Genomic DNA, 19,407 nt, shown 5'->3' with positions numbered 1-19,407 from the left:
CTCTGGCCCAATCACCTCGCATTCGCATCAGTCTTCTTCAGCCTGTTCATCCACTCAGACAAGGCATCGACGGTGACCTTTTCGGCCTGTTCACGCTGTCTCTCGCTCACGTGGGTCTGTGACAACTGTGAGGCTATAGCTGCGCACCGCCGAATCACCTCTGAGATCCCTTCTTCTCCCCAGCCATTGCAACTTGATTCGACTGCCTCGTCTCAAGATCCACGCTTCTGGTAAACAACCACCACCTATCACCGTCCTCCTTGAGACACGGCAACCGTGACCACTCACAACACCGGCGCATCAGTGTTGTCGAGCCTCGTCGCGTTCAAAGAATACAGACGACGTCGACGTCGACGCCGAACGGAAAATTCTAAGCGAGCTTCGAAAAACTGTGCGGCGCGTCGCCAGTCATCACCTCCGAGCGCCTCAACGCTTCAGCTCCGGTGACCGCACAATAACATCCTGGTAGCCTGCGGTTACTCATCATCATCACCGACTGCAACTGCAACAGCGCAAACGTTGCAACATCCAACACGCAGCACTGCCAGGGCACAAACCCAAGCAAGATTCCTTGCTCACTGCACGTTGCATCCCTACCGGCTCTGCACTGAGCACATTATCCGACGCGGCAAACATCCCGCCCGCTGCAACTCTCTCACCGCTGCCAGCCCTCGTCACTCGCCCTCAATTCTCAATCATTCACTGCTACAGCCGCCAACCGAGTATTCCGACCGCAACCCCATCATCTCCCGCAGTTCTCCCACCACAACCACCACCACCCACTCCCGACTACCTCCATTGCCCGTACCGCCAACCACCGCACATCACCACCAGTTTCGCGTGCTGTCGCATATTCTATCTGATTGCACAGGTTGTCGCGTTGACTTCCTCCGCACTCAGCACGTGTCGGTTGTATCTCCTCCGCGCCGCCGTCGTCGCAGCAATTTGAGCCCTGAAACGACCCCACGAAACCGACTTGTGACCCCCGCCGACAGCTCACAGAATCCCAGTGTTGCTTCACCTCTTGGGCATAAACGTCGGGAACTCCAGGGAACACACTCTACAAGAATAGATAGATCCCAGCTCGGCTTCTCCTTCAGTGTGGGACGGACTAACAGGTGAGTTGCATGACGTGCCAGCGCATCAGTACATGCGCCTCCAATGATTTCTACTTAATCATTCCCACTCGACCTTCCCCTCCAATAACCGCCTTTATTGTTGCTCATGGCCAATACTGATTCACCCTGCTTTACGTAGTTGAGCAATCGAATCGCGACTCTCCTTCCCGCGCTCGAATCATTCTTGTTTTATCGCCGCAACTCCAGAAAAACAATCCAATCCAGCACCGCGCGCACATCAAGCTTCTCGAAAGAGTCACAGCAACAACCCGAAACACCGGCAAGGCCTTCGATCGCAGAGAGCCTGTGGCAGGAGCTGGACAATAACAGGGCGACGTCCGATCAGGCATCGTCATCCCGCGCCACACACGCACATTTGCACTTGACGCTGTTTGCGACCCGAGAGTTGACAACTCATCAAACAACTACGCTACCCGCAGAATCCCAGCTTGTTTTCCTGCAAAGGAGCCCAATCTGAGGCGACTTCAATCAGCCTCCACAACCTGGCAGAAGCTGGCTGTGCACGATCCCGCCTTATTTGTTGACCTGTGCTCATCGATATAGTCCACAGTTGATCAATCATTCCAGTCCTTCCAGCGTCTGAATCGCATAATCTGCCTTCCACCACGGTCGGAGTCAGTATTGGTGTTTCGACGCTGATCCAGTGACCCGCGAAAGCTGCGCTAGCTGCTCGCGCAAGGGACCAGCCTCCAACCTACCGTACTCTAGACCCTCCTATCAGAGAGTTCAGGCGCCTTTCTGCCAGTTCACCAGGCACAACACTCCTCCAAGAGCGCGGTTGTGGCCATCACCTTACATCTCCGCCACCTCTCGCCTCCCAGCTTAGGCTCCGGAGTCCCGCGTCCTCCCCGCGCGCGACAACTGAAGCCACCTTGAGCAAGTCATTGACGCGCCGCCAACTTCTCTCCTCTGTAGCCTCGCGTCAATTGAAGCCTGACCCGAATCAAGTCTAATATTCGAGTCCGCCGTCAAGATGGAATACCCTCCACAATATCAACAGCACAATCAGCATCCACACCTGCAGGGCGCTTATCAGACGTCGCCGCAGAGTGCTGGCCCCGGTTCTCTCCAGTCTCCTTCCGGGCCTCAATCACATATGCAGCAACACAATCCCAACCAAGCCTCTCCCATCCTGCCATCTCAAACTCAAAATCACTATCAACCTCAGCCGGCCGGGGGTGTCCATTCCTCGATGGGATATCCACAATATGGGGTGGGCGCAGGAATGGCTCCAGGTTATGGAATCTCGCCTACTCAGGCCGCGGCGATGGCCACGGCCGCCGCATCGGGTGAGTCAATATACTCGATGGATTCTCGCCACGAGCTAATGGATCCGACAGGACAAATGCCTCCATTGCCTTCTGGCGTAGGCATGCCTCAAGCCAACCAGATGGGCCAACAGCGACGGATGAGCCAACACCTCACCAGCCCTCACGGTCAGGTGTCCCAGCCTGCATTAAATCACAGCATGCCGAGGGTATCTGTCCCTCCTGCTATGCCTCCTCAGCAACCCGTGCAGGCGCCACAAGAAGAGCTGGTCGCGGGCGGGGCCGAGGAATCGCCTCTCTACGTCAACGCAAAGCAGTTCCATCGCATCTTAAAACGACGCGTTGCTCGACAAAAACTAGAGGAACAACTCCGACTAACCTCCAAAGGGCGGAAACCTTACTTGCACGAGTCCCGACACAATCATGCGATGCGTCGCCCCCGCGGTCCTGGAGGCCGCTTCTTGACCGCGGATGAAGTTGCGGCGCTGGAAAAAGGGGAAAACCCGCTCGGCGAGAATGGTACTCCCGCCACGAAGAAGACGGAAAACACGTCCTCGGGCACCAAGCGAAAGGCGACGGATGCCGACAATGACACGCCAGCGAAGAAGTCCAAGGTGGCCAGCGAGAGCGCCGAGGAAGAGGATGAGGATGACGGTGAAGCGGACCTGGGCTGAGCTGGATACTGCGGTTTCCCACATGGACCTTCTTTCCCTTCCTTTTTCCTTTGTCCTGCATTCTCGCGGAGGTCTGCCACTTTAGCAAGCGTTTGTGACTTTGAACGCTGTGGCTGGATTCATTGTCTACTTGGCTACGGCGAGGGGTTTCTTCTCTTCCCTTAAGCTTGCTGGTTTTCCGGGATAATCCTTGATGACTTTTCCTTTGTTCAACTCAGCGCACAGAGAGATACAGGCTCACGCCAGTTTATGCCACACACGGTCGCACTGACGAATGTACCTCCCTGCCGCCCTCATCTCTCTGAGGTGGGGATGTTGCGGCAATCAGACAACGGAGTTCAGAATTCGAACCGGCTTGTTTTTGGGACACGTGGCTTATCTCCGCCGGTGTCTGTACAAATTGACATTTCCGGTGGCGAATGTTTTGGGCTTCTTTGCAACTGTTCACGCGGGTTTATGTTTGATACCATGGTTAGGGACTGATTGTGGGTCGGAGGTCGTCCACGAGTGCCTCACCATATGAAAGATGGACAGACTGCTGGGGTTCGGCAAGCAGTCAGGGTGGAGGCTGAGGGATTCTAGAAGAAGGTCACACCTCAGGGTGGAGGGAAACGGAAAAGGACAAGAAACGGGAACACGATGGAGGAAGCGGGCAAGGCACGACAAGCCATAACCACAGTGCCCGCGCACAGTCACGGCCTTATCTCTTTGCACATAACAAGAAGTTCTTACAATTGATTTGATCGAAGTGCCAGTGGGTTGGAACAACAATACGACCGGCTATTCATTGTCCACTCTTCTATCGACGACGATCCCTCACGAATCTCCTTTCGCATTGACTGTATTATCTGTTCGGGTGTAAGTGTGGAAATGCAGGTGGCAGTGGGAGCAGATGTGAATGTGAAGGACTTGAACAAAGTGATGCATGCATTGGGCGAGGTCGAGGTCGCATGCAGGTACTAGTACACTGGTGCTTTTGCAAGTTATCATTGATGTTCTCTCTTGCTAGAGTTGGTAAGGGTGGTAGGTGGAGGGAGATCGCAGATAGCAGGTAGCAGGTAAATAAGGTGCCTAGTAGGTAGGTAACTGAATGAGAGGAGACGGGGCCTCTGCCAGGTGCAGGTGGGCTGTAATGACTGTTTGTCTTGCAGTGTGAGGTTCTCATTCTCATTCTCATTCTCATTCTCGTTCTCATTCTCATTCTCGTTCTCATTCTCATTCTCATTCTCGTTCTCATTCTCATTCCAGAGATGGATTGTTTTTCCCTACCTGAGGTACATAGTAGCTTCAGGCACCCATGGAGGATCATCCTGTTTGGAACCGGACATGTCATCCTAGTGGGTAAGAAACGATTGATAGTTGACCAGCTTGAAGATCCTTACAACGGATATCGGTGTAGCAGGAGTAGCGAGGTCTGCATCTGCCCCTCTTGGTCTCATCAGACCATGACGATTCGTGTCTGCGGCTCGTATGTCCGCCTTGATTGTGATAGAGGCTTCGATCTGGGTCTGGGTCTGGGTCTGGGTCTGGAGGTAACCATCACAGCTGGACTCTGATGCCTAGTGTTCAAGTTCGAGTTCGAAATTTGTCAGTGCTCTCTAGGGAAGGATAGAATACCAAAGGGAGTAGAGATAGTTGACATTGCAATTCAGTCCCAGGACCTGCTTGCTAGTACATGACCTTGTCATATCAGAGCCTGTGGATTTCACTTCCGTTTTGCAGCAAGTAGTGGTAGTAGAGAGTAGTAGAGAGTAGAGAGTCAACAGTGATGTTGATGGTCAGTGATATTGGTTCTTCTCTCATTGGTGCGGAGGGAATCCTGACCTCATCTCTCCGCGTCCATCTCTGCCTCATGCCACCTGCCAACCGTCACTGCAATTGTCTACAGGCAATTTCTAGGATGCTGATTCCTACCTATAATTCAATGTGATACTCTCACTGAGGATCAGATGCACATTTCCCTCGTCGCCGTTCTCCTCTTCTCGCGCTTCTTACATCTACGCTCTAACCTCTCTCGGGATGGACCTCCGGCGTGCTGTGTCCTGGATCCAAATGGCCTCGTCTAGATCGAAGAGCTTCGGGAGTGTGTTTTCCAGGACGGGAGACGATGACGATGGGAATATCATGCTAGTAGTCCGAGGAGTGCTGATGCAGGTCTGGTAGGATGGGATGAAGAGATGAGATGAGCATCGAATGGAGGCATCACACACAGTCTGCCTCCTTTCTTCGGCTCAACATCCCACTGGCACGCTGCATCAAAGCACTGCACTGCATGCGCTTTCCACGTCTCACAGCTCTCCATTTCTCATCTGTCCATTGCCATTGCCATTCTAGTTCTCTCTTGCTCTCTTGCTTCCTTGACCTCGTGAATGGCTGAAAGCACAAGGGAGTACTGTTCCTGACGTGTGGATGCTGTCCCTCCTGCATGCGACTCTCCTCCTCCTCCTCCTCCTTCTCTAACTCCCTGCGGTCACCACGAATTCTTCAGCGTCCTCCACCGACCGAATGCCTGACGTTTCGCTCCTTGTCACAATCATACCTGCTCGTTCGCATCCGGTCATCTCTCTGCCTTTCCCACTCATCTAACTACACTGGTCCTGGCCGCCCGGTTGCTGAACTATAACCATCCCAACTCCCCCCTCTTTTGTCCCTTTGATGGTCAAGTCTGTCTCATTCATCTTTCAGCTGCTCCTCTTCGACCAGCCTTGTCGAGCCTCACACCCAGTCCTATTGCTCTTGACCTGTCGGTAGAAGGAACGCCAAACAACCTGAACTCTGTTCATCATGGCACATCCCATCCAAGCAATGCAGGAACTTGCTGGGGCGGCAGGCGCAGATCCAAGACCCCTCCAACGCGCCACCGTCTTCCAAGGCCTGAACGACGGGCCGGCCACGTTGGCTGCGAAGATTTCGGGAGTCACTTCGGGCGGGAAGAAGGAAGATGATGCTCCCTATCACACCAACAACGACGGCATCCCATGGCCAACTCCAACCCACAGCAAGACCGTCGGCGGCATCCCCGTCGCCTCGGATATCTTCTTGTTCCAAAAGCAGCAGGCATTCAACAGACACAAGCTGCTGGAGAGGATGGTCCATCCCTGTGAGTGGCCTGCGTCCTCGCCGCCGAGACGACCTAACATTACATACCAGGCGGAAGCGGTGCGTTTGGTTACTTTGAAACCACAAAGGACATGTCACATTTGACCAGGGTGAGACCACTGCAGCCATGATGGATGCCTTCGCTGACCACCCAGGCCCATTTCCTTCGAAGCTCGGGCGTCCGTACCCCCATCTTCATCCGCTACTCTACCGTCACCCTGGGCCGAGAGTTCCCAGACCTTGCTAGAAACCCGCGCGGCTTTGCCGTCAAGTTCTACACCGGGGAAGGCAACTATGACATTGTTGGCTTGAACTTCGTCAGTGACTATTGGAGCAACCGCTCACTCGGTGGCTGGGTGTCCGCTCACTGACCGCTTACAGCCGGTTTTCTTCTGCCGTGATCCTATCCAGGGACCTGATGTGATTCGCAGCCAAGGCAGGAGACCTGACAACTTCCTCCTTGACTACAATGCCACGTTCGACCTGCTAGCTCACACACCGGAAGCGTATGTTACGAACCAACCGGTCACCTGAGACAGAACCGGGGCTGATGATTTCATTGTAGGAACCACGCTGGTATGATGTTCTTTAGTGATCACGGAACGCCCAATGGCTGGCACTCCAATCACGGTTATGGCTGCCACACTTTCAAATGGTTTGGACATCACATCTCCACCATGGCAGATTCAGCCCACTGACCCTGTCTTGTCTATAGGGTCAACAAGGAAGGCGAATTCGTGTACATCAAGTACCACTTCCTCGCCGACAAAGGCCAGAAGCAGTTCACCCGTCAAGAAGCGGTCGAAATGTCCGGCATCAACCCGGACTACTCGAAACAGGAACTCTGGCAGGCAATCGAGCGTGAAGATCCAATCTCCTATACAGCCTGTGTCCAGGTGATGGAGCCGGAAGACGCCGACCCCTTGAAGCTCGGGTTCGACCCATTCGATGTGACCAAAGTCTGGCCTCGAGATCAATTCCCCGTAAGTTGGTCCGAGTCGACAGCACTGCGTCGACCTTGTTACTGACATTCCTCTCCAGATGCAAGAGTTCGGCAAGCTCCATGTCAACAAGAACCCCGAGAACTATCACCGTGACGTGGATCAAGCCTGCTTTTCGCCAGGGGCCATGGTTCCGGGGATCGAGGATAGCCCGGATCCGCTGCTGCAGTTCCGCATGTTCTTTTACCGCGATGCACAGTTCCATCGTCTCGGCACCAACTATCATCAGGTCCCAGGTAAGGCGACCTTTCCTCTGCTTCACTGTGTAATGCTACGTACTCATTGCCTTTCTGTGCAGTCAACTGCCCCTTCATGGCGGGCTCCATGTCAAGCCTGAACTTCGACGGTGTGATGCGCACCGACGCCAACCATGGCGGCAACCCAGACTATGCGCCCAACTCGTACACGCCCATGTCCAAATTCCGCTCAGACACAGCAGCAGCCCCATACAAGGTGTCTGATCCCGTGGTCTCGCGCAAATCACACTTCTACCACGAAGGCAATCTGTCCGAGTATGACCAGCCACGTACGCTGTATGAGAAAGTCATGACCGAAACCCAGCGACAGCACCTGCACAGCAACACCGCCGTCATGCTCGGACACGTCTCGGACCCCAAGATTCAGGTCCTGTACCTGGGCCAGCAGTACTGCATCAAGCCAAGCTACGCCAAAGCCATTTACGACCTGTTGCCGGAGAAGAAATTCGAGTTCAGCGAGGTCGAAAACGCCGCAAAGGGCGCCGAGACCCGTACCAAGGACCCGCGTTTCCTGCACAACAACGACCAGGAGAGGTTGGTCGGTATGCCTGTCCAAGGCATCTACAACTTCTGAGGAGCTATGGGAGCGTCGGTTGCTAGACCTTGATGATTCTGACTCGGCCTCGTGGCTGGAGGTCACTAGATGGAGACTGCTGGGTTCCACTTTTATTCCCTGCGCTTCATCATAAGTCGGCTCGTCGGTGGTAACTTAGGTACCTAGTTCCTGGAACGGACAGATAATACATGTATTCCGTTTGTGTACCCAATACTTGGAACATATGTGCACGATCATCTCTATCATAAGGAGGAGTATGAGACACTGAGGAACGCCACCTTCCGACGCTGGCCTGGAAAGGTCTCCCATAGTCGGACCGGTCCGACTCGTTGTCTGATCTTCATCTAGGAGGGAAAGTAGGTAATTAAACATCTTGAGATTGACATCATGCTATTTATTGATTGCTTGGCTGCGACTCATGGCCATGTGAAATGTTGATCTTGATGCTAGCGCTATTTCTATGCCATGCCATGTAGTGCCGTCTCTGGTCTGCCATGATGAGTGCTGTGTGAGGAACTGGTCATGCAAAAAAGGAATGGATATGTTATGTTGTATGCTCTTTCCAATATGCTTGCTAGTCAGGTTGCAATGGGCAGCACTGTGGATCTTCGATCTGGAGTAGCCTTTGGGAACCTGGTTTCTGAGATCTGCCCGCCCCGAGCGTGTTGTCCGTTGAACAATGACCCTCTGCATGCCGTGCGTGGTTCCTCGATGAAGGAGTGGCTTCCATTCGGTGAAGAGATGCGACTCCGATCCAAAGAAGGCGGAAGCAAGAACAAACTCAAACGCAAGCCCAAGCCCAAGCGTGCTGTCCTGAACTCGCCATACCCAAAACCACCAAGCTAGCTGGCTGTGTGTGTGTGTGTTTGTCGTATATTCGAAGAGCAGTGGACAAGCAAAAGCTCAGAGTGTTGCAGAATAGAGCCCATTGCATCGATCATCCACATTGGCTGGATCTAGAAAGCCCAGTGCTCGTCAACCGACTTGATGGCCCATTCGAACTTCTCGCGCAGGGTCTTGGAGAACAGCTTCTCAATGGGGACGTTGAACTTCTTGCAGAACACCACGGTCAGGCGCGGGTCGATGTAGTTCTGTAGACAGGAGTTAGTAGTGATCGGGGGGTTACGACAACGACTGGACCCAAAAGACTTACGATCTTGGACGTCCCCAGTGCCACCTCTTTATTGTTCTCTCTGTCCTCCGCTTGGATGGACATGGTGGCGATTCTGGCATCGAACTTCTTGACGTTCTCCTCCAGCTTTTCGATCGTGGGAGATTTGCCTTCGGCCTCGACCTTTTTGGTCTTGTTTTCCTTCTTGAACTTCTTTTCGAGCTCCTTGACGACCTCCAGACGCTCGTCGAGTTCTTTCTGCTTCATCGGCTTCTGCCCTTCGGCTTGCAGCTTCTCGTTGTCTTTCTCGAATTTCTTGATGATCTTGTTCTTTTGTTCTTCCACCAAATATGCCTGATGCTCCTGGATCCAGGCCTCGTCCAAGTCATCCGGCAAGGCGAAATACTCGGCGCCCTTCTTCTTCTTGATCTTGGGGTCAACGTCGAGCATCATCTGTTTGAGCCGCCATTGCTGGTACTTGAGGCCTTTGAGACGATCACCCAATTTCTCCATCTGGTTGACGTGGGTGGCAGCCACAGTGCGCTTGTGGTTGCACAGAATCGCCACTTTCCGGTTGGCGTCGTTGTAGTCCTTGATCTTCTCGGGGATCGAGCCCTCGGATTTCATCTCACTCAACAGTTTGGCCATGGTGAACGACGCGTTGTACGTACGGAACACCTTGGCCGTCAAGCCGGGCATGTAGTTCTTGAGATGATTGTTGAGTTGCGTCGTGGTCAAACGATCGAAGATGTCGTCCCCTTCTTTCTTGGGGGGCTTCTTGAAGATTTTCAGGTTCTTGAAGACCTGGGGGTCGACTTCGAATTCCTCGTGGAATCGAATGCTGTCTTTACCCAGGAAGTCGAAGATCACCGTGTTTGGAGCACGTAACGTAATATGTTCGTACTTCAGCGAACAACAACCAACCGTGTCGGCTTCATCTTCCCCTTTCTCGTTGCCGGCACGCAGGGCGAATTGATCAATCAGATACATGGCAGTGGCTTTCTGTCGATCCGCCATCAGGTCGGACTTCAGATCTTTTCGATAGTCTTTGCGGATCCGGTCGATATGCTTCTTCAACTCCCGAGCCTTTTCGAACTTCTTGTAATCGCTCTGGCCTTTGATGTCGGAATTCGCCGCGAGCATCACGTACTTGTAGTTGCCGTTGATGTTCTCCTGCCACATTGCCAGCCACGTCCCTTGCTTGTCATGCTTGATCTCCTTCCACTTGTGCCCTTCAGGCGGTGGAGGCACAGTGGCTTCTTTGCCGATGTTCAACGTGACTTGTTCTGGCATTACCCGCGTCTTGACCTTGCCGGTCTTGGGATGCTCACCCCGACCGCGGAACAGACCAGGAGGTTCGACACGGAAGTTGCCCACCTTCTGTTTCTTGCCGTCCCAAATGCAGTACATGTACGGAGCTTCGGCGGCATCTTTCGCAGCCTTGAGAGCTTTCTTTTCGGCCGCCGGCATTGCCTTTTTAGCTGCCCTCTCAGCTTCATAGTGCTCGAAGATTGGCCGGAAATCGCACTTTTGGAATTCCTTGATTTCGATTTTCTTGCCTGTCCTGCTGTCGGTTGCTCCGCCGGTCCTCTTCAAGATGTCCTTGAAATCGGCGAAGAAGTTCTTCTGAAACGTGGGATTCTCCACGTTGTGTGTGGAATTGAGCATAGATCCAAAGAAACCGGCAACCTCCTCAGCATCAGGATGAAGTGAGACAGGCACGCCATCATATTTCATTTTGACGTTCTCCGGAAGTGGTTGGTAAGGCGGTGGGAAGACAACGCCGTTGTGCTGCAGGGTCTCCCATTTGTTGGTTCCGTCGCCTTTGGTAGGATCCTCCCACCACTTAATGTCTTCCTCCTCGTCATCTTCGTCCTCCGGATCGGCAGTTTCCTCCTTCTTGGCGGCTTTGGAATTTGGCTTTGTCTTCCTAGCCGGTGTGGAAGAATCGGCCTTGGCCTTTTTGCTGGTCGCTGCTGAAGCCCGCTTGGCCAGAGGTTTGTCGTCGTCAGTCGACTCCTCCTTCTTGACCTTCTTAACTGGAGGAGCTTTCTTGGTGGATTTTGCGGCCTCTTTCTTCTCATCCTGGCGAATCTGCTTTGCTTCTTTCTCTGCGGCCTTTTCAATCTGTTGTTTCTGCTTGGCCAACTTTTTACCCAAAGGAACATCAGAATCTGATGACTCTCCTATCTGCGCTGCATTGGCGCGTGGTGGCTTGGTGACCGTCTTGCCATTTGCTTTAGCCTTAGCCAGCAGAGGAGCATCGTCGGAATCGGAACCCGGAGGAGCTGTCGTCGTCTTTCTCTTTTTACTCTGCGTCTCAATCAGCCTGTATATTCTTCATCCTAGACAGGAGTAGGGCATACCAGTGGTACATCGTCGTCGCTACTCTGGGCATCCGCATAGTCTGGTCGACTGAGACTGTCTCGAACCTTGCGTTTGGCATTCGCGGAACCGTTTGTGAGATGATTGTTGTCGGCGTCTTGCATGGGCGTGTCTTCCACCTTCACATCACCATTCGCCATCGATATGCCAGGCATGATCTCTCCGTTCGTGGGAATTTGTTTGTCCATCGCAGCGTCGACAGATGCGGGTATCCTCGAATCGGAGAGAGACTTGGTGACTGGGAAAAGATAGATTAGTAAAACGAAATATACAATGAGACGCTCAGTCCATATGAAGACCGAGCTCCGGGACAGAGAATCAATGACCTACCCCCGTTCGTGCCATTCGACTTTCTCGACCCGGCGAGGGGCATATCATCGTCTGAAGATGCCATTGTGCGCGTAACAAAGGAGATATCGCGTACGGGTGGACTGGGTCTCAGCGAGGAAGGTTGCAAGACCAACAATCGGGATGTCGGAAGACGTGTCCAAGAGGTGAGGGATTGAAGTGACCTCCCGAAGGCGCGTCGAAGTGTCGAAATATTGACTTGTCTTGTCAAGGGCGGAATAGGTGGTGAAGGGTGAAGGGGAAAGGAGGCGAGAGGCGGACAATTATTAACAGCGGGGGTGAAGGTCCGGATAATGCAGCGGAAGGATAGAGTGATAAAGAAAAAGAGAAAGAAAAGAGAGTTGAAGCCGTTGACAGTCACCACTGGTTTTGAAGGGGGGGAAACGAGGAGTGTGCCGGCCCACCAACAGCCTCACAGTCAAGTCAGGTCAAGGTGAAGCACTGGTGCAAGGTCTGCCGTCTGTGTCTGTTTGTCAGTTAGTCGCAGTAGTTAGTAGTGTGCCTGCGGTCACGGTCACGGTCTCGATCGAGCAGTGCGCGGGTTCTTCTGTTTTCTCTCGTCTTGTCCCATTGGAGAACCAAAGTCTTGCCTCTTTTACAAACGAGGTATGCGCTAGAGCCTAATCTGGACTAGTGTGGTAGAAATGGCAGAGCTTCGTCGGAACCTCGTTTGGGAGTTGCACCACAGCTTCACCGAGCACAGCGACTCTCCTCTCCTCTCCAGTTTCGTCCAAACCCTCATTGTCACATCTTCACAGCTGTACGGTCAGCCAAGCTCGCCATGATGCTGTCCCGAGCTGTGAGACCGGCCCTCAGCGCCGGCAATGCTGCCATCGCCAGGTAAGCTCACTCCCCTCTGATCCCTTCCAATAGCTTGACTGCGGGTTATCACTGTGCGGACCATCCTCACTAACTTGTCTTCCAGAACGGCTGTGCCCCAGGTCGCTGGATATGCCACCTTGCGAGAAATCGAGAGTACGATAAACCATCTCGGAACACTTGACACCACACTAACTGGAGGCCAGGTCGTTTGAAGTCGATTCGCAACATCGAAAAAATCACCAAGACCATGAAAATCGTCGCCTCGACGAAGCTTACGCGTGCCCAGAGAGCCATGACCGATTCGAGAACCTACGGTCAGACCTCCAACCAAGTCTTCGAGGAGGCCGAGACAAAGCCGTTGGATGAGAAGAAGACACTGCTGGTGGTTGCAAGCTCCGACAAAGGTCTTTGCGGTGGTATTCACTCCGGTCTGTCGCGTGCTACTCGACGAATGCTCGAGAAGAACGAGAACCTGGATATCGCTGTTATCGGTGAAAAGTGCAAAGCCCAGATTGGTCGTTCCAACCCCAAAAATGTGGTCTTGAGCTTCCAAGGCGTTGGCAAAGACGTCCCCACGTTTGCCGACGCACAGGCTATTGCGGACCAGTTGGTGATGCTGCCTGAGGACTACGCGAGCATCCACATTTTGTACAACAAGTTCGTCAATGCCCAGAGCTACGAGCCGGTCACAGTGGAGGCATACTCCGAGGAGGCCATCACTCAATCCCCCAACTACGCTGCCTTCGAGATTGATGACGAGGTTCTGCCCAACCTTCGCGAGTTCACCCTGGCCAACGCACTGTACTGGGCTCTTGCTGAAGGCCATGCTTGCGAACAATCTGCTCGACGAAATGCCATGGATGTAAGTATCTGTTTTGAGCGTGCAGCCCCTCACAATGCTGATTTTGTGCCGCAGAACGCCTCCAAGAACGCCGGTGATATGATCGGTAAATTCACCATCCTATACAACAGAACCCGACAGTCCGTCATTACGGGTGAATTGGTGGAGATTATTACTGGTGCTACTGCCTCGGAAGAGATGTAGGCGGTCTCAAGAAGTTGTACATAAAGCGCAACAAACAATTCTCTTTATTGCCAAACAGACTTCACTGATTTCAGCCCCGAAGTTCCGTGTTTATCCGACGCTGCCCAACATTCACTGCTTGCCGTGTTCTGCTTACTATGTTTAGTTGTTTGAGCGGTAGCCTATTCGATGCCTCCTTTTTCCTTCAAACTATGCCGCCTGACTGTTTGTCGCATTGTCAGTGACTGATAATGACGAGATTTCTATTTATCCCACAAGTCTGTCGTCTTGGCTTTGGAAAGGGGACATCCAATTCTGTCTGTTTGAAACCATTCTATGGCCTGTCGCTTCTGGAGGATACTAGTTTCAACGCGGCTGCTTGATCACAACTTGGAGTCCAGCGACACCTCCATATCAGCTCCTAGGTCCAGGGATATTCAAAAGATGGAGCCAGAGCATCGGCAAGGGACAGTCTACGCGCCATCATGGTCTTATGCCAACATGACCGCACTAGAAACCGAACCGGAAGAGACGTTGATCCCAGACAACTTTTCCGACTTTTCGAACCCTGACCTGATCGAAGCCAGTTTGGATCCGCCAGTCCTGCAAAGAAAATTGATTGCCATACCAACATATCAAACCAGATCTGGGTACAGCGACACGGAGGATGACTTGAGAAGACTGCCAACAAAGCCTGTTATTATTGCTGTGATTGCTGCAGCCGCTCTCCTTCTGGCGGTGCGGCCCCAGCTTTTCTCTGACACCGTCCTTTGCCTGCTTCTATTTGTGCCATACCCGGATTTTGCCAGACACTCGAGGTGGTGCATTGTCCTGCCGCTTCTCATCTACGACTCAACACAGGGGAAACTCGAAAGTGCTGTGCTTCTTAGCCTGCTGGCCACAACAACTTTCATTGACTGGTCGTATGCTTGGGGAGTGGTCAACAGGGGTGGCGGCTGATTATGTACTGCCATTCTCTTGAAGTCTCATGCACGGTAAGTCTCATCTGCTCCGTGCCGGTTTCATTTTATACATGAGCACTGATACAATTACTACAGGCATGGCGATTCAGACAAAGACGGCCCTGGCTTCAGTCAGGCTGCCTCGCGGATTCTCAGCTACGAGTTCGCAATCGAGCCAGCATGGGCACATCTGATGCCAACAATTGCAGTGGAGGATACGGCAGACTACGGTGGTATTGATGGATTCTTACGGTCATGGGTTCTCATCGCACTCTGTATGTGATATCGCTCAATGTCCGATAAACTTGGGGAATATCAGCTCTGGACGGTCCACCAGCTTGAGTCTCGATGGTCGGAAAGGTGTCTTCCAGCAGATGTGCCTGGTTCACAATTCATTAAGCTGTTTTCCTTCGTCTCCTGAGCTCGTCTTCATTTGGTTCGTCAGCGACAGTGAGTATACAAGCCATTCACAGCAGATGTGCTTTCTGTCTGATCTTTCTCTTCACTACATTCATCCCAATGTTGGAGCCTGCGCTCTTCACATACAACTACCTTCGTCTCGATCAAACGCGTCCAGAATTCACAACCGATACTTGGCGATTCTGTGCAGGCAGTGTTGACGATTTGCCTACATAAACCCCTTTGTTGTTCTGCTAAACCTTCCCCCCTACCATCACCCATACCACTCACATCCACACCCATCATCACACCTTTGAGACAAGTCTCATCCAAGTCTTATCCAAGTCTCATCCTTCTCAAACACAAAGCCTTTACCCTCAATCATAAAAGACCGTGATCACCTCAACTCCTCCACCATCATCATCAACTCATCCACGAAACAATTCCATCTATGGCGTCTAAAGCAATGGCGAAACTCATGACCTTCCCTGTCTTTGACGCGATAGGACCACTTGAACCCTACACTGATCCTATGACAATGTCAGCACTGGACAAACTATGTCTAATCCCCTTCATTGACAGCATGCGCGGCAAGATTGTCGACGCGGTGCACAATCTCCCCGGTGACCTGAAGAATCTGCCAGCAATGCCTCCCATGGTCATGACTGGAGAGCGATGCTACATCACCAACTTGCGACTCTTGCTACGATACCTGAAGCACGTCAGCAAGGCCTGCCAGCGCCAACAAGCAGACGAAGCGGTCAAAGTCCTCACCAGATGGCGTACCCTGGTCAAGCGTTCTCACGACCTTGATGAAGCATCAGCAGAGATCCTCCTCAAGCACGACGACGAAGATTTCGAATTCCTCCACAAGAAACCCGACACCGAAACCTCATCCCCGCGATCGCTTTCAGCCATCTCAGAGGCTTCCACACTACACAGCAGCCCCAACACAAGCGTTGGAGGTGGCGACAGGGCACAGGGCACTGAGGATTGTATCATCGCAGTTGATGCAGACAAGATGACAGCCAATACAAAGGAACAATCAGACGATGACAATGAGTCCAAGATCTCTGAGAATGACGAGCTTGCAGTGGCACACTGGACTGCGCTTTCTACTGCTGAAGGGTGTGAGCATGTTGGAACCAACAGCACTCGCAGTGTCAGTCGTGCAGGCCAAGACAGTGTCGACAATATTGAGCAACCTGACATGGTCGACGCACATCAACATGTGATGGACTTTGCAGACGAGGGGCTTGAGTTTGAGTTCGACTTTGACTATCCTTTGGATCAACCTGAAGTCAAACCGACCGCAGAAGAGCCAGGCAACAACCTCGCCATGGAAATTCACGCAGCAAACGTTAAGGAGCACGCCGATCTCACACACGTCTTCCTGTTCCCTCGCGAGGACGGACCAGATGCCGCCAAAGGCACTTCATCTATCGAAACTACCGAGTCAAGAAATCAGAAAGTGGGTGAGCCAGTGGAGCATGAGTCAAGCAACAACACCGCCACCGAAATCCACGCAGCAAACGTCAAGGAGCACGCCGATCTCACACATGTCTTCCTGTTTCCTCGCGAGGATGGCAACGAAGGGACTCCAAACTTCAAAGTGCCCGACTCAGACAAGCAGGCTGGCTGCCAGAGACTGACTGAATCATCCAATGTTGAGGCAGGAGTCATCCCCGAAGGAGATGAAAACAATTCGATCGCCGAACTCCACGCTGCCAATATCAAGGAACATGATGATCTTGGCCATGTATTCCTTTTCCCAAGAGAGGATGGGCCAGAGGCGCATGAAGATATCGATGACCAGCACGCACCTGCACCAGGTGTTTCAGTAGTCGACTTTGCATACGAACAATCTTCCGATCTGATGCCAGAAACGGCTGACGGAGAGCTATTCGACTTCGACTCCATGGTCGTCGAGCCTGCTGCTGAGGAAGAATCAACATTGATCTCCGAGACCACGCCGAAGCTTCCAAAGGTGCTTGACCTTGGAATCGTGTGGGATGCGATGCCAGAGATCGAGTCAGATATGGGTGACACTGAAGCTCATGTCGAAGAGATTGACTCCGAGCCCTTGTCAAGTGTCGAGAAAGATCAAGTTCCAGGGAGCAAGCAGGTTGGGAAGACTAACGGGAGTGGAACTCTTGACTCCAAAGACGGTGAACAGGTTGATGCTGCCAAACACATCGAAGTCGTTGGCGGCAAAGAGCACGAGGAGACCAAAGACGCTGCCCAAGTCAGTGACGCCAATCACACTGCGCACGTCGAGATCATCGACATCAAACCAACCGTCACCAGCTCCGAAGCGAGTCCGGAACCACACTGGGCTTGGACAGCCGGCTTCATGGGTCTGTCAGCCGGTGCAGTCGTCGCTGCTGTGCGCAACCCTCTGTTTGCATCTGCCTTGTTATTCGGTGGGATCGCATATGCGAAGTACCGCTTGAACCAGCCTGCATGAACCATCTTGTTCAGGGCGTCAGTGAAGCTTAGAACTGCAAGACAGGGCCACTGACTAAGGTTGCAGCACCAAGGGAAAGAAGTGTCTGAATCTCACCTGCATGCATTCGGCGGATTACCTGCTTAGGTTTCAATTGGGTGGGAGCTGATAGATGGAGTCTATTGCATTGATGGATACTGTTCATGCCAAAGGGAACGGATGGAGGAAAGCATACTTAGCACCATCGCGGAGGATATTGGAGGGAAGGAACCCACGGGGTGTTAATGAAGGACATCAATGGATGATAGTGGAGGACTGGTATGCGAGGGATGGAATCAAGGATACAACGAAGGACATCAGCGGAGGAAGATTCAATGGGTTGTCAGTAAATGGGACAGTGACAGGGGATTCGACGAAGGGTGGAATGACCCGCGAATCGACCTCTGGAGGACTTACAGATGGGGACGGCGGAGGACACAAAGGCGATTGATTTATACAGCTTGATGGAGAGGTTGTGGACTGGGGGGTTTTTTTTATGGGCGGCAGCAGTCAAAGCAAGCATTGATGGTTCTTCCAAGTTGTGTTCAGTCTGTTCATGCTGGTCGGTCTGTCATAGAGTCCTTGGGTATCACCATCAAGAAGGAGCTCATTCAACAATCGCACAGGGCTGGTAGACTCCTACATTCGAAATTGAGGACATTGCTCGAGCAGTTTTGTTTTTGCTACCACTTGCATGGGCCAGCAATGGCAGGTCGATGGCGCATAAGTAAGTTGATTGCTATCAAAGTCCGTGTCATGATATTGATATTGTATTCGTTGTTCAAGTTGTGCTGCCGATGTCTGCTATCTCGCCTCCGGTCGAAACCTGCGCGTACAGCCTTGCTTGACTTCGTAAGCTTGAAACATATTGTCCTGCCTCAAGCTGAGTATCTCAGATAGGAATTGTGTCACCTTGTTTCAAGGGATCACCGCGTCCCATGTATGACATAGTGTGCCTCATCGACTCCCGGCATTCTCAACCTTGCAGTATTACTTGCCTGTATCAGGGGAGACGAACCTGATACCCATTCCGGGGAAAGGGATAATCCCAAGGACCCTCCTCCCAGCCCCGACCCCAATCACTTGCCGGCCCGCCACCGTCGTACCTGTGTCCGTATCTCGGTGCATAGACGTCAATGCGATCATATCTCTGCCCGTAGCCGTCACGGTCGTCATAGCGTCTGGACGTATTGTAGCTGTCGCGTCGCATTCTGCGGTCCACTTGGCGTCCGGGTCGACGTAGCCTATCATCGCGGCGTCTGTCTCTAGCCCTTTGTCGTGCCTCATGGTAGTCTTCATGGCTACTTTCCCCCGATTCTCTATCGCTGCGCAGTACGTCTCCATAAGGCTCGCCACGACGTGACGGGATTCTAAAAGGCGATTCGCCGCGTGTCAGGAACCCGTGTCGATCTCGCGCCCGATCACATGTACTCTGGGAGCTGCACGTGCTGCAGCTTTCACTTCTCGGCCGGTATCTTACCGGTCGACGACGGCGGCGATGCCGATCACGGTAAGCTTGGAGTCGATCATGGTCTCTGGTCCTTGGGGGATCCTGCCGCCCATGCTCTTCGCTGGCTTCTCCAGACTGTTCGGCGGCGGAAGGAACGTCCGAAGTAGAATCTCCGGCGCGGTCTCCGGCAAGCGCTTCGGCATGTGGTTCCGAGTCTTGCCCGTCTTGCTCTGACCCGGAGACGCCGTGGGAGATTGAAGCAGGTGTTTCATGGGGATGACGGCCGGAGCTAGATTCGGATGGACTTCTTGAGGGTCGTCTGCGTCGTTGGGCCCGCTCGTATCTTTCCAGGCGTGGTCTGCTTCGTCGATCTCGGGGCCGGCGGCGCTCGCGGCGATCCAGATGGTCATCATACCCCTCAGACGAC

The 19,407-nt window shown here is 52.9% G+C and overlaps 6 protein-coding genes across 6 annotated transcripts; 5 read left to right on the top strand and 1 right to left on the bottom strand.

Moving 5' to 3' along the window:
- Positions 1 to 2,112: 2,112 nt before the first annotated feature.
- Positions 2,113 to 3,081, top strand: A1O1_05495 (nuclear transcription factor Y, alpha; the record flags this gene model as incomplete). The annotated part of the gene is made up of 1 exon (XM_007726381.1): positions 2,113 to 3,081. One exon carries the CDS (start codon positions 2,113 to 2,115, stop codon positions 3,079 to 3,081), a length of 969 nt encoding a protein of 322 aa, XP_007724571.1.
- Positions 3,082 to 5,865: 2,784 nt separating this feature from the next.
- Positions 5,866 to 8,012, top strand: A1O1_05494 (catalase; the record flags this gene model as incomplete). Its single annotated transcript, XM_007726380.1, has 8 exons — positions 5,866 to 6,181; positions 6,232 to 6,290; positions 6,336 to 6,497; positions 6,562 to 6,686; positions 6,746 to 6,835; positions 6,896 to 7,163; positions 7,222 to 7,417; positions 7,480 to 8,012. 8 exons carry the CDS (start codon positions 5,866 to 5,868, stop codon positions 8,010 to 8,012), a joined length of 1,749 nt encoding a protein of 582 aa, XP_007724570.1.
- Positions 8,013 to 8,950: 938 nt separating this feature from the next.
- A1O1_05493 (DNA topoisomerase I) lies at positions 8,951 to 11,884 on the bottom strand (the record flags this gene model as incomplete). Its single annotated transcript, XM_007726379.1, has 4 exons — positions 8,951 to 9,085; positions 9,148 to 11,418; positions 11,472 to 11,728; positions 11,821 to 11,884. The coding sequence occupies 4 exons, from the start codon at positions 11,882 to 11,884 to the stop codon at positions 8,951 to 8,953; spliced, it is 2,727 nt and encodes a 908-aa protein (XP_007724569.1).
- Positions 11,885 to 12,622: 738 nt separating this feature from the next.
- Positions 12,623 to 13,705, top strand: A1O1_05492 (ATP synthase F1, gamma subunit; the record flags this gene model as incomplete). Its single annotated transcript, XM_007726378.1, has 4 exons — positions 12,623 to 12,678; positions 12,764 to 12,813; positions 12,864 to 13,522; positions 13,577 to 13,705. 4 exons carry the CDS (start codon positions 12,623 to 12,625, stop codon positions 13,703 to 13,705), a joined length of 894 nt encoding a protein of 297 aa, XP_007724568.1.
- Positions 13,706 to 14,185: 480 nt separating this feature from the next.
- On the top strand, positions 14,186 to 14,644 carry A1O1_05491 (uncharacterized protein; the record flags this gene model as incomplete). The annotated part of the gene is made up of 1 exon (XM_007726377.1): positions 14,186 to 14,644. The coding sequence occupies one exon, from the start codon at positions 14,186 to 14,188 to the stop codon at positions 14,642 to 14,644; it is 459 nt and encodes a 152-aa protein (XP_007724567.1).
- Positions 14,645 to 15,511: 867 nt separating this feature from the next.
- Positions 15,512 to 17,512, top strand: A1O1_05490 (uncharacterized protein; the record flags this gene model as incomplete). Its single annotated transcript, XM_007726376.1, has 1 exon — positions 15,512 to 17,512. The coding sequence occupies one exon, from the start codon at positions 15,512 to 15,514 to the stop codon at positions 17,510 to 17,512; it is 2,001 nt and encodes a 666-aa protein (XP_007724566.1).
- Positions 17,513 to 19,407: the final 1,895 nt, after the last annotated feature.

This window comes from Capronia coronata (assembly GCF_000585585.1).
Source record: "Capronia coronata CBS 617.96 chromosome Unknown acBCG-supercont1.4, whole genome shotgun sequence".
NCBI lineage: Eukaryota > Fungi > Ascomycota > Eurotiomycetes > Chaetothyriales > Herpotrichiellaceae > Capronia > Capronia coronata.
This window is presented reverse-complemented; position numbering and strand designations above follow the sequence as displayed.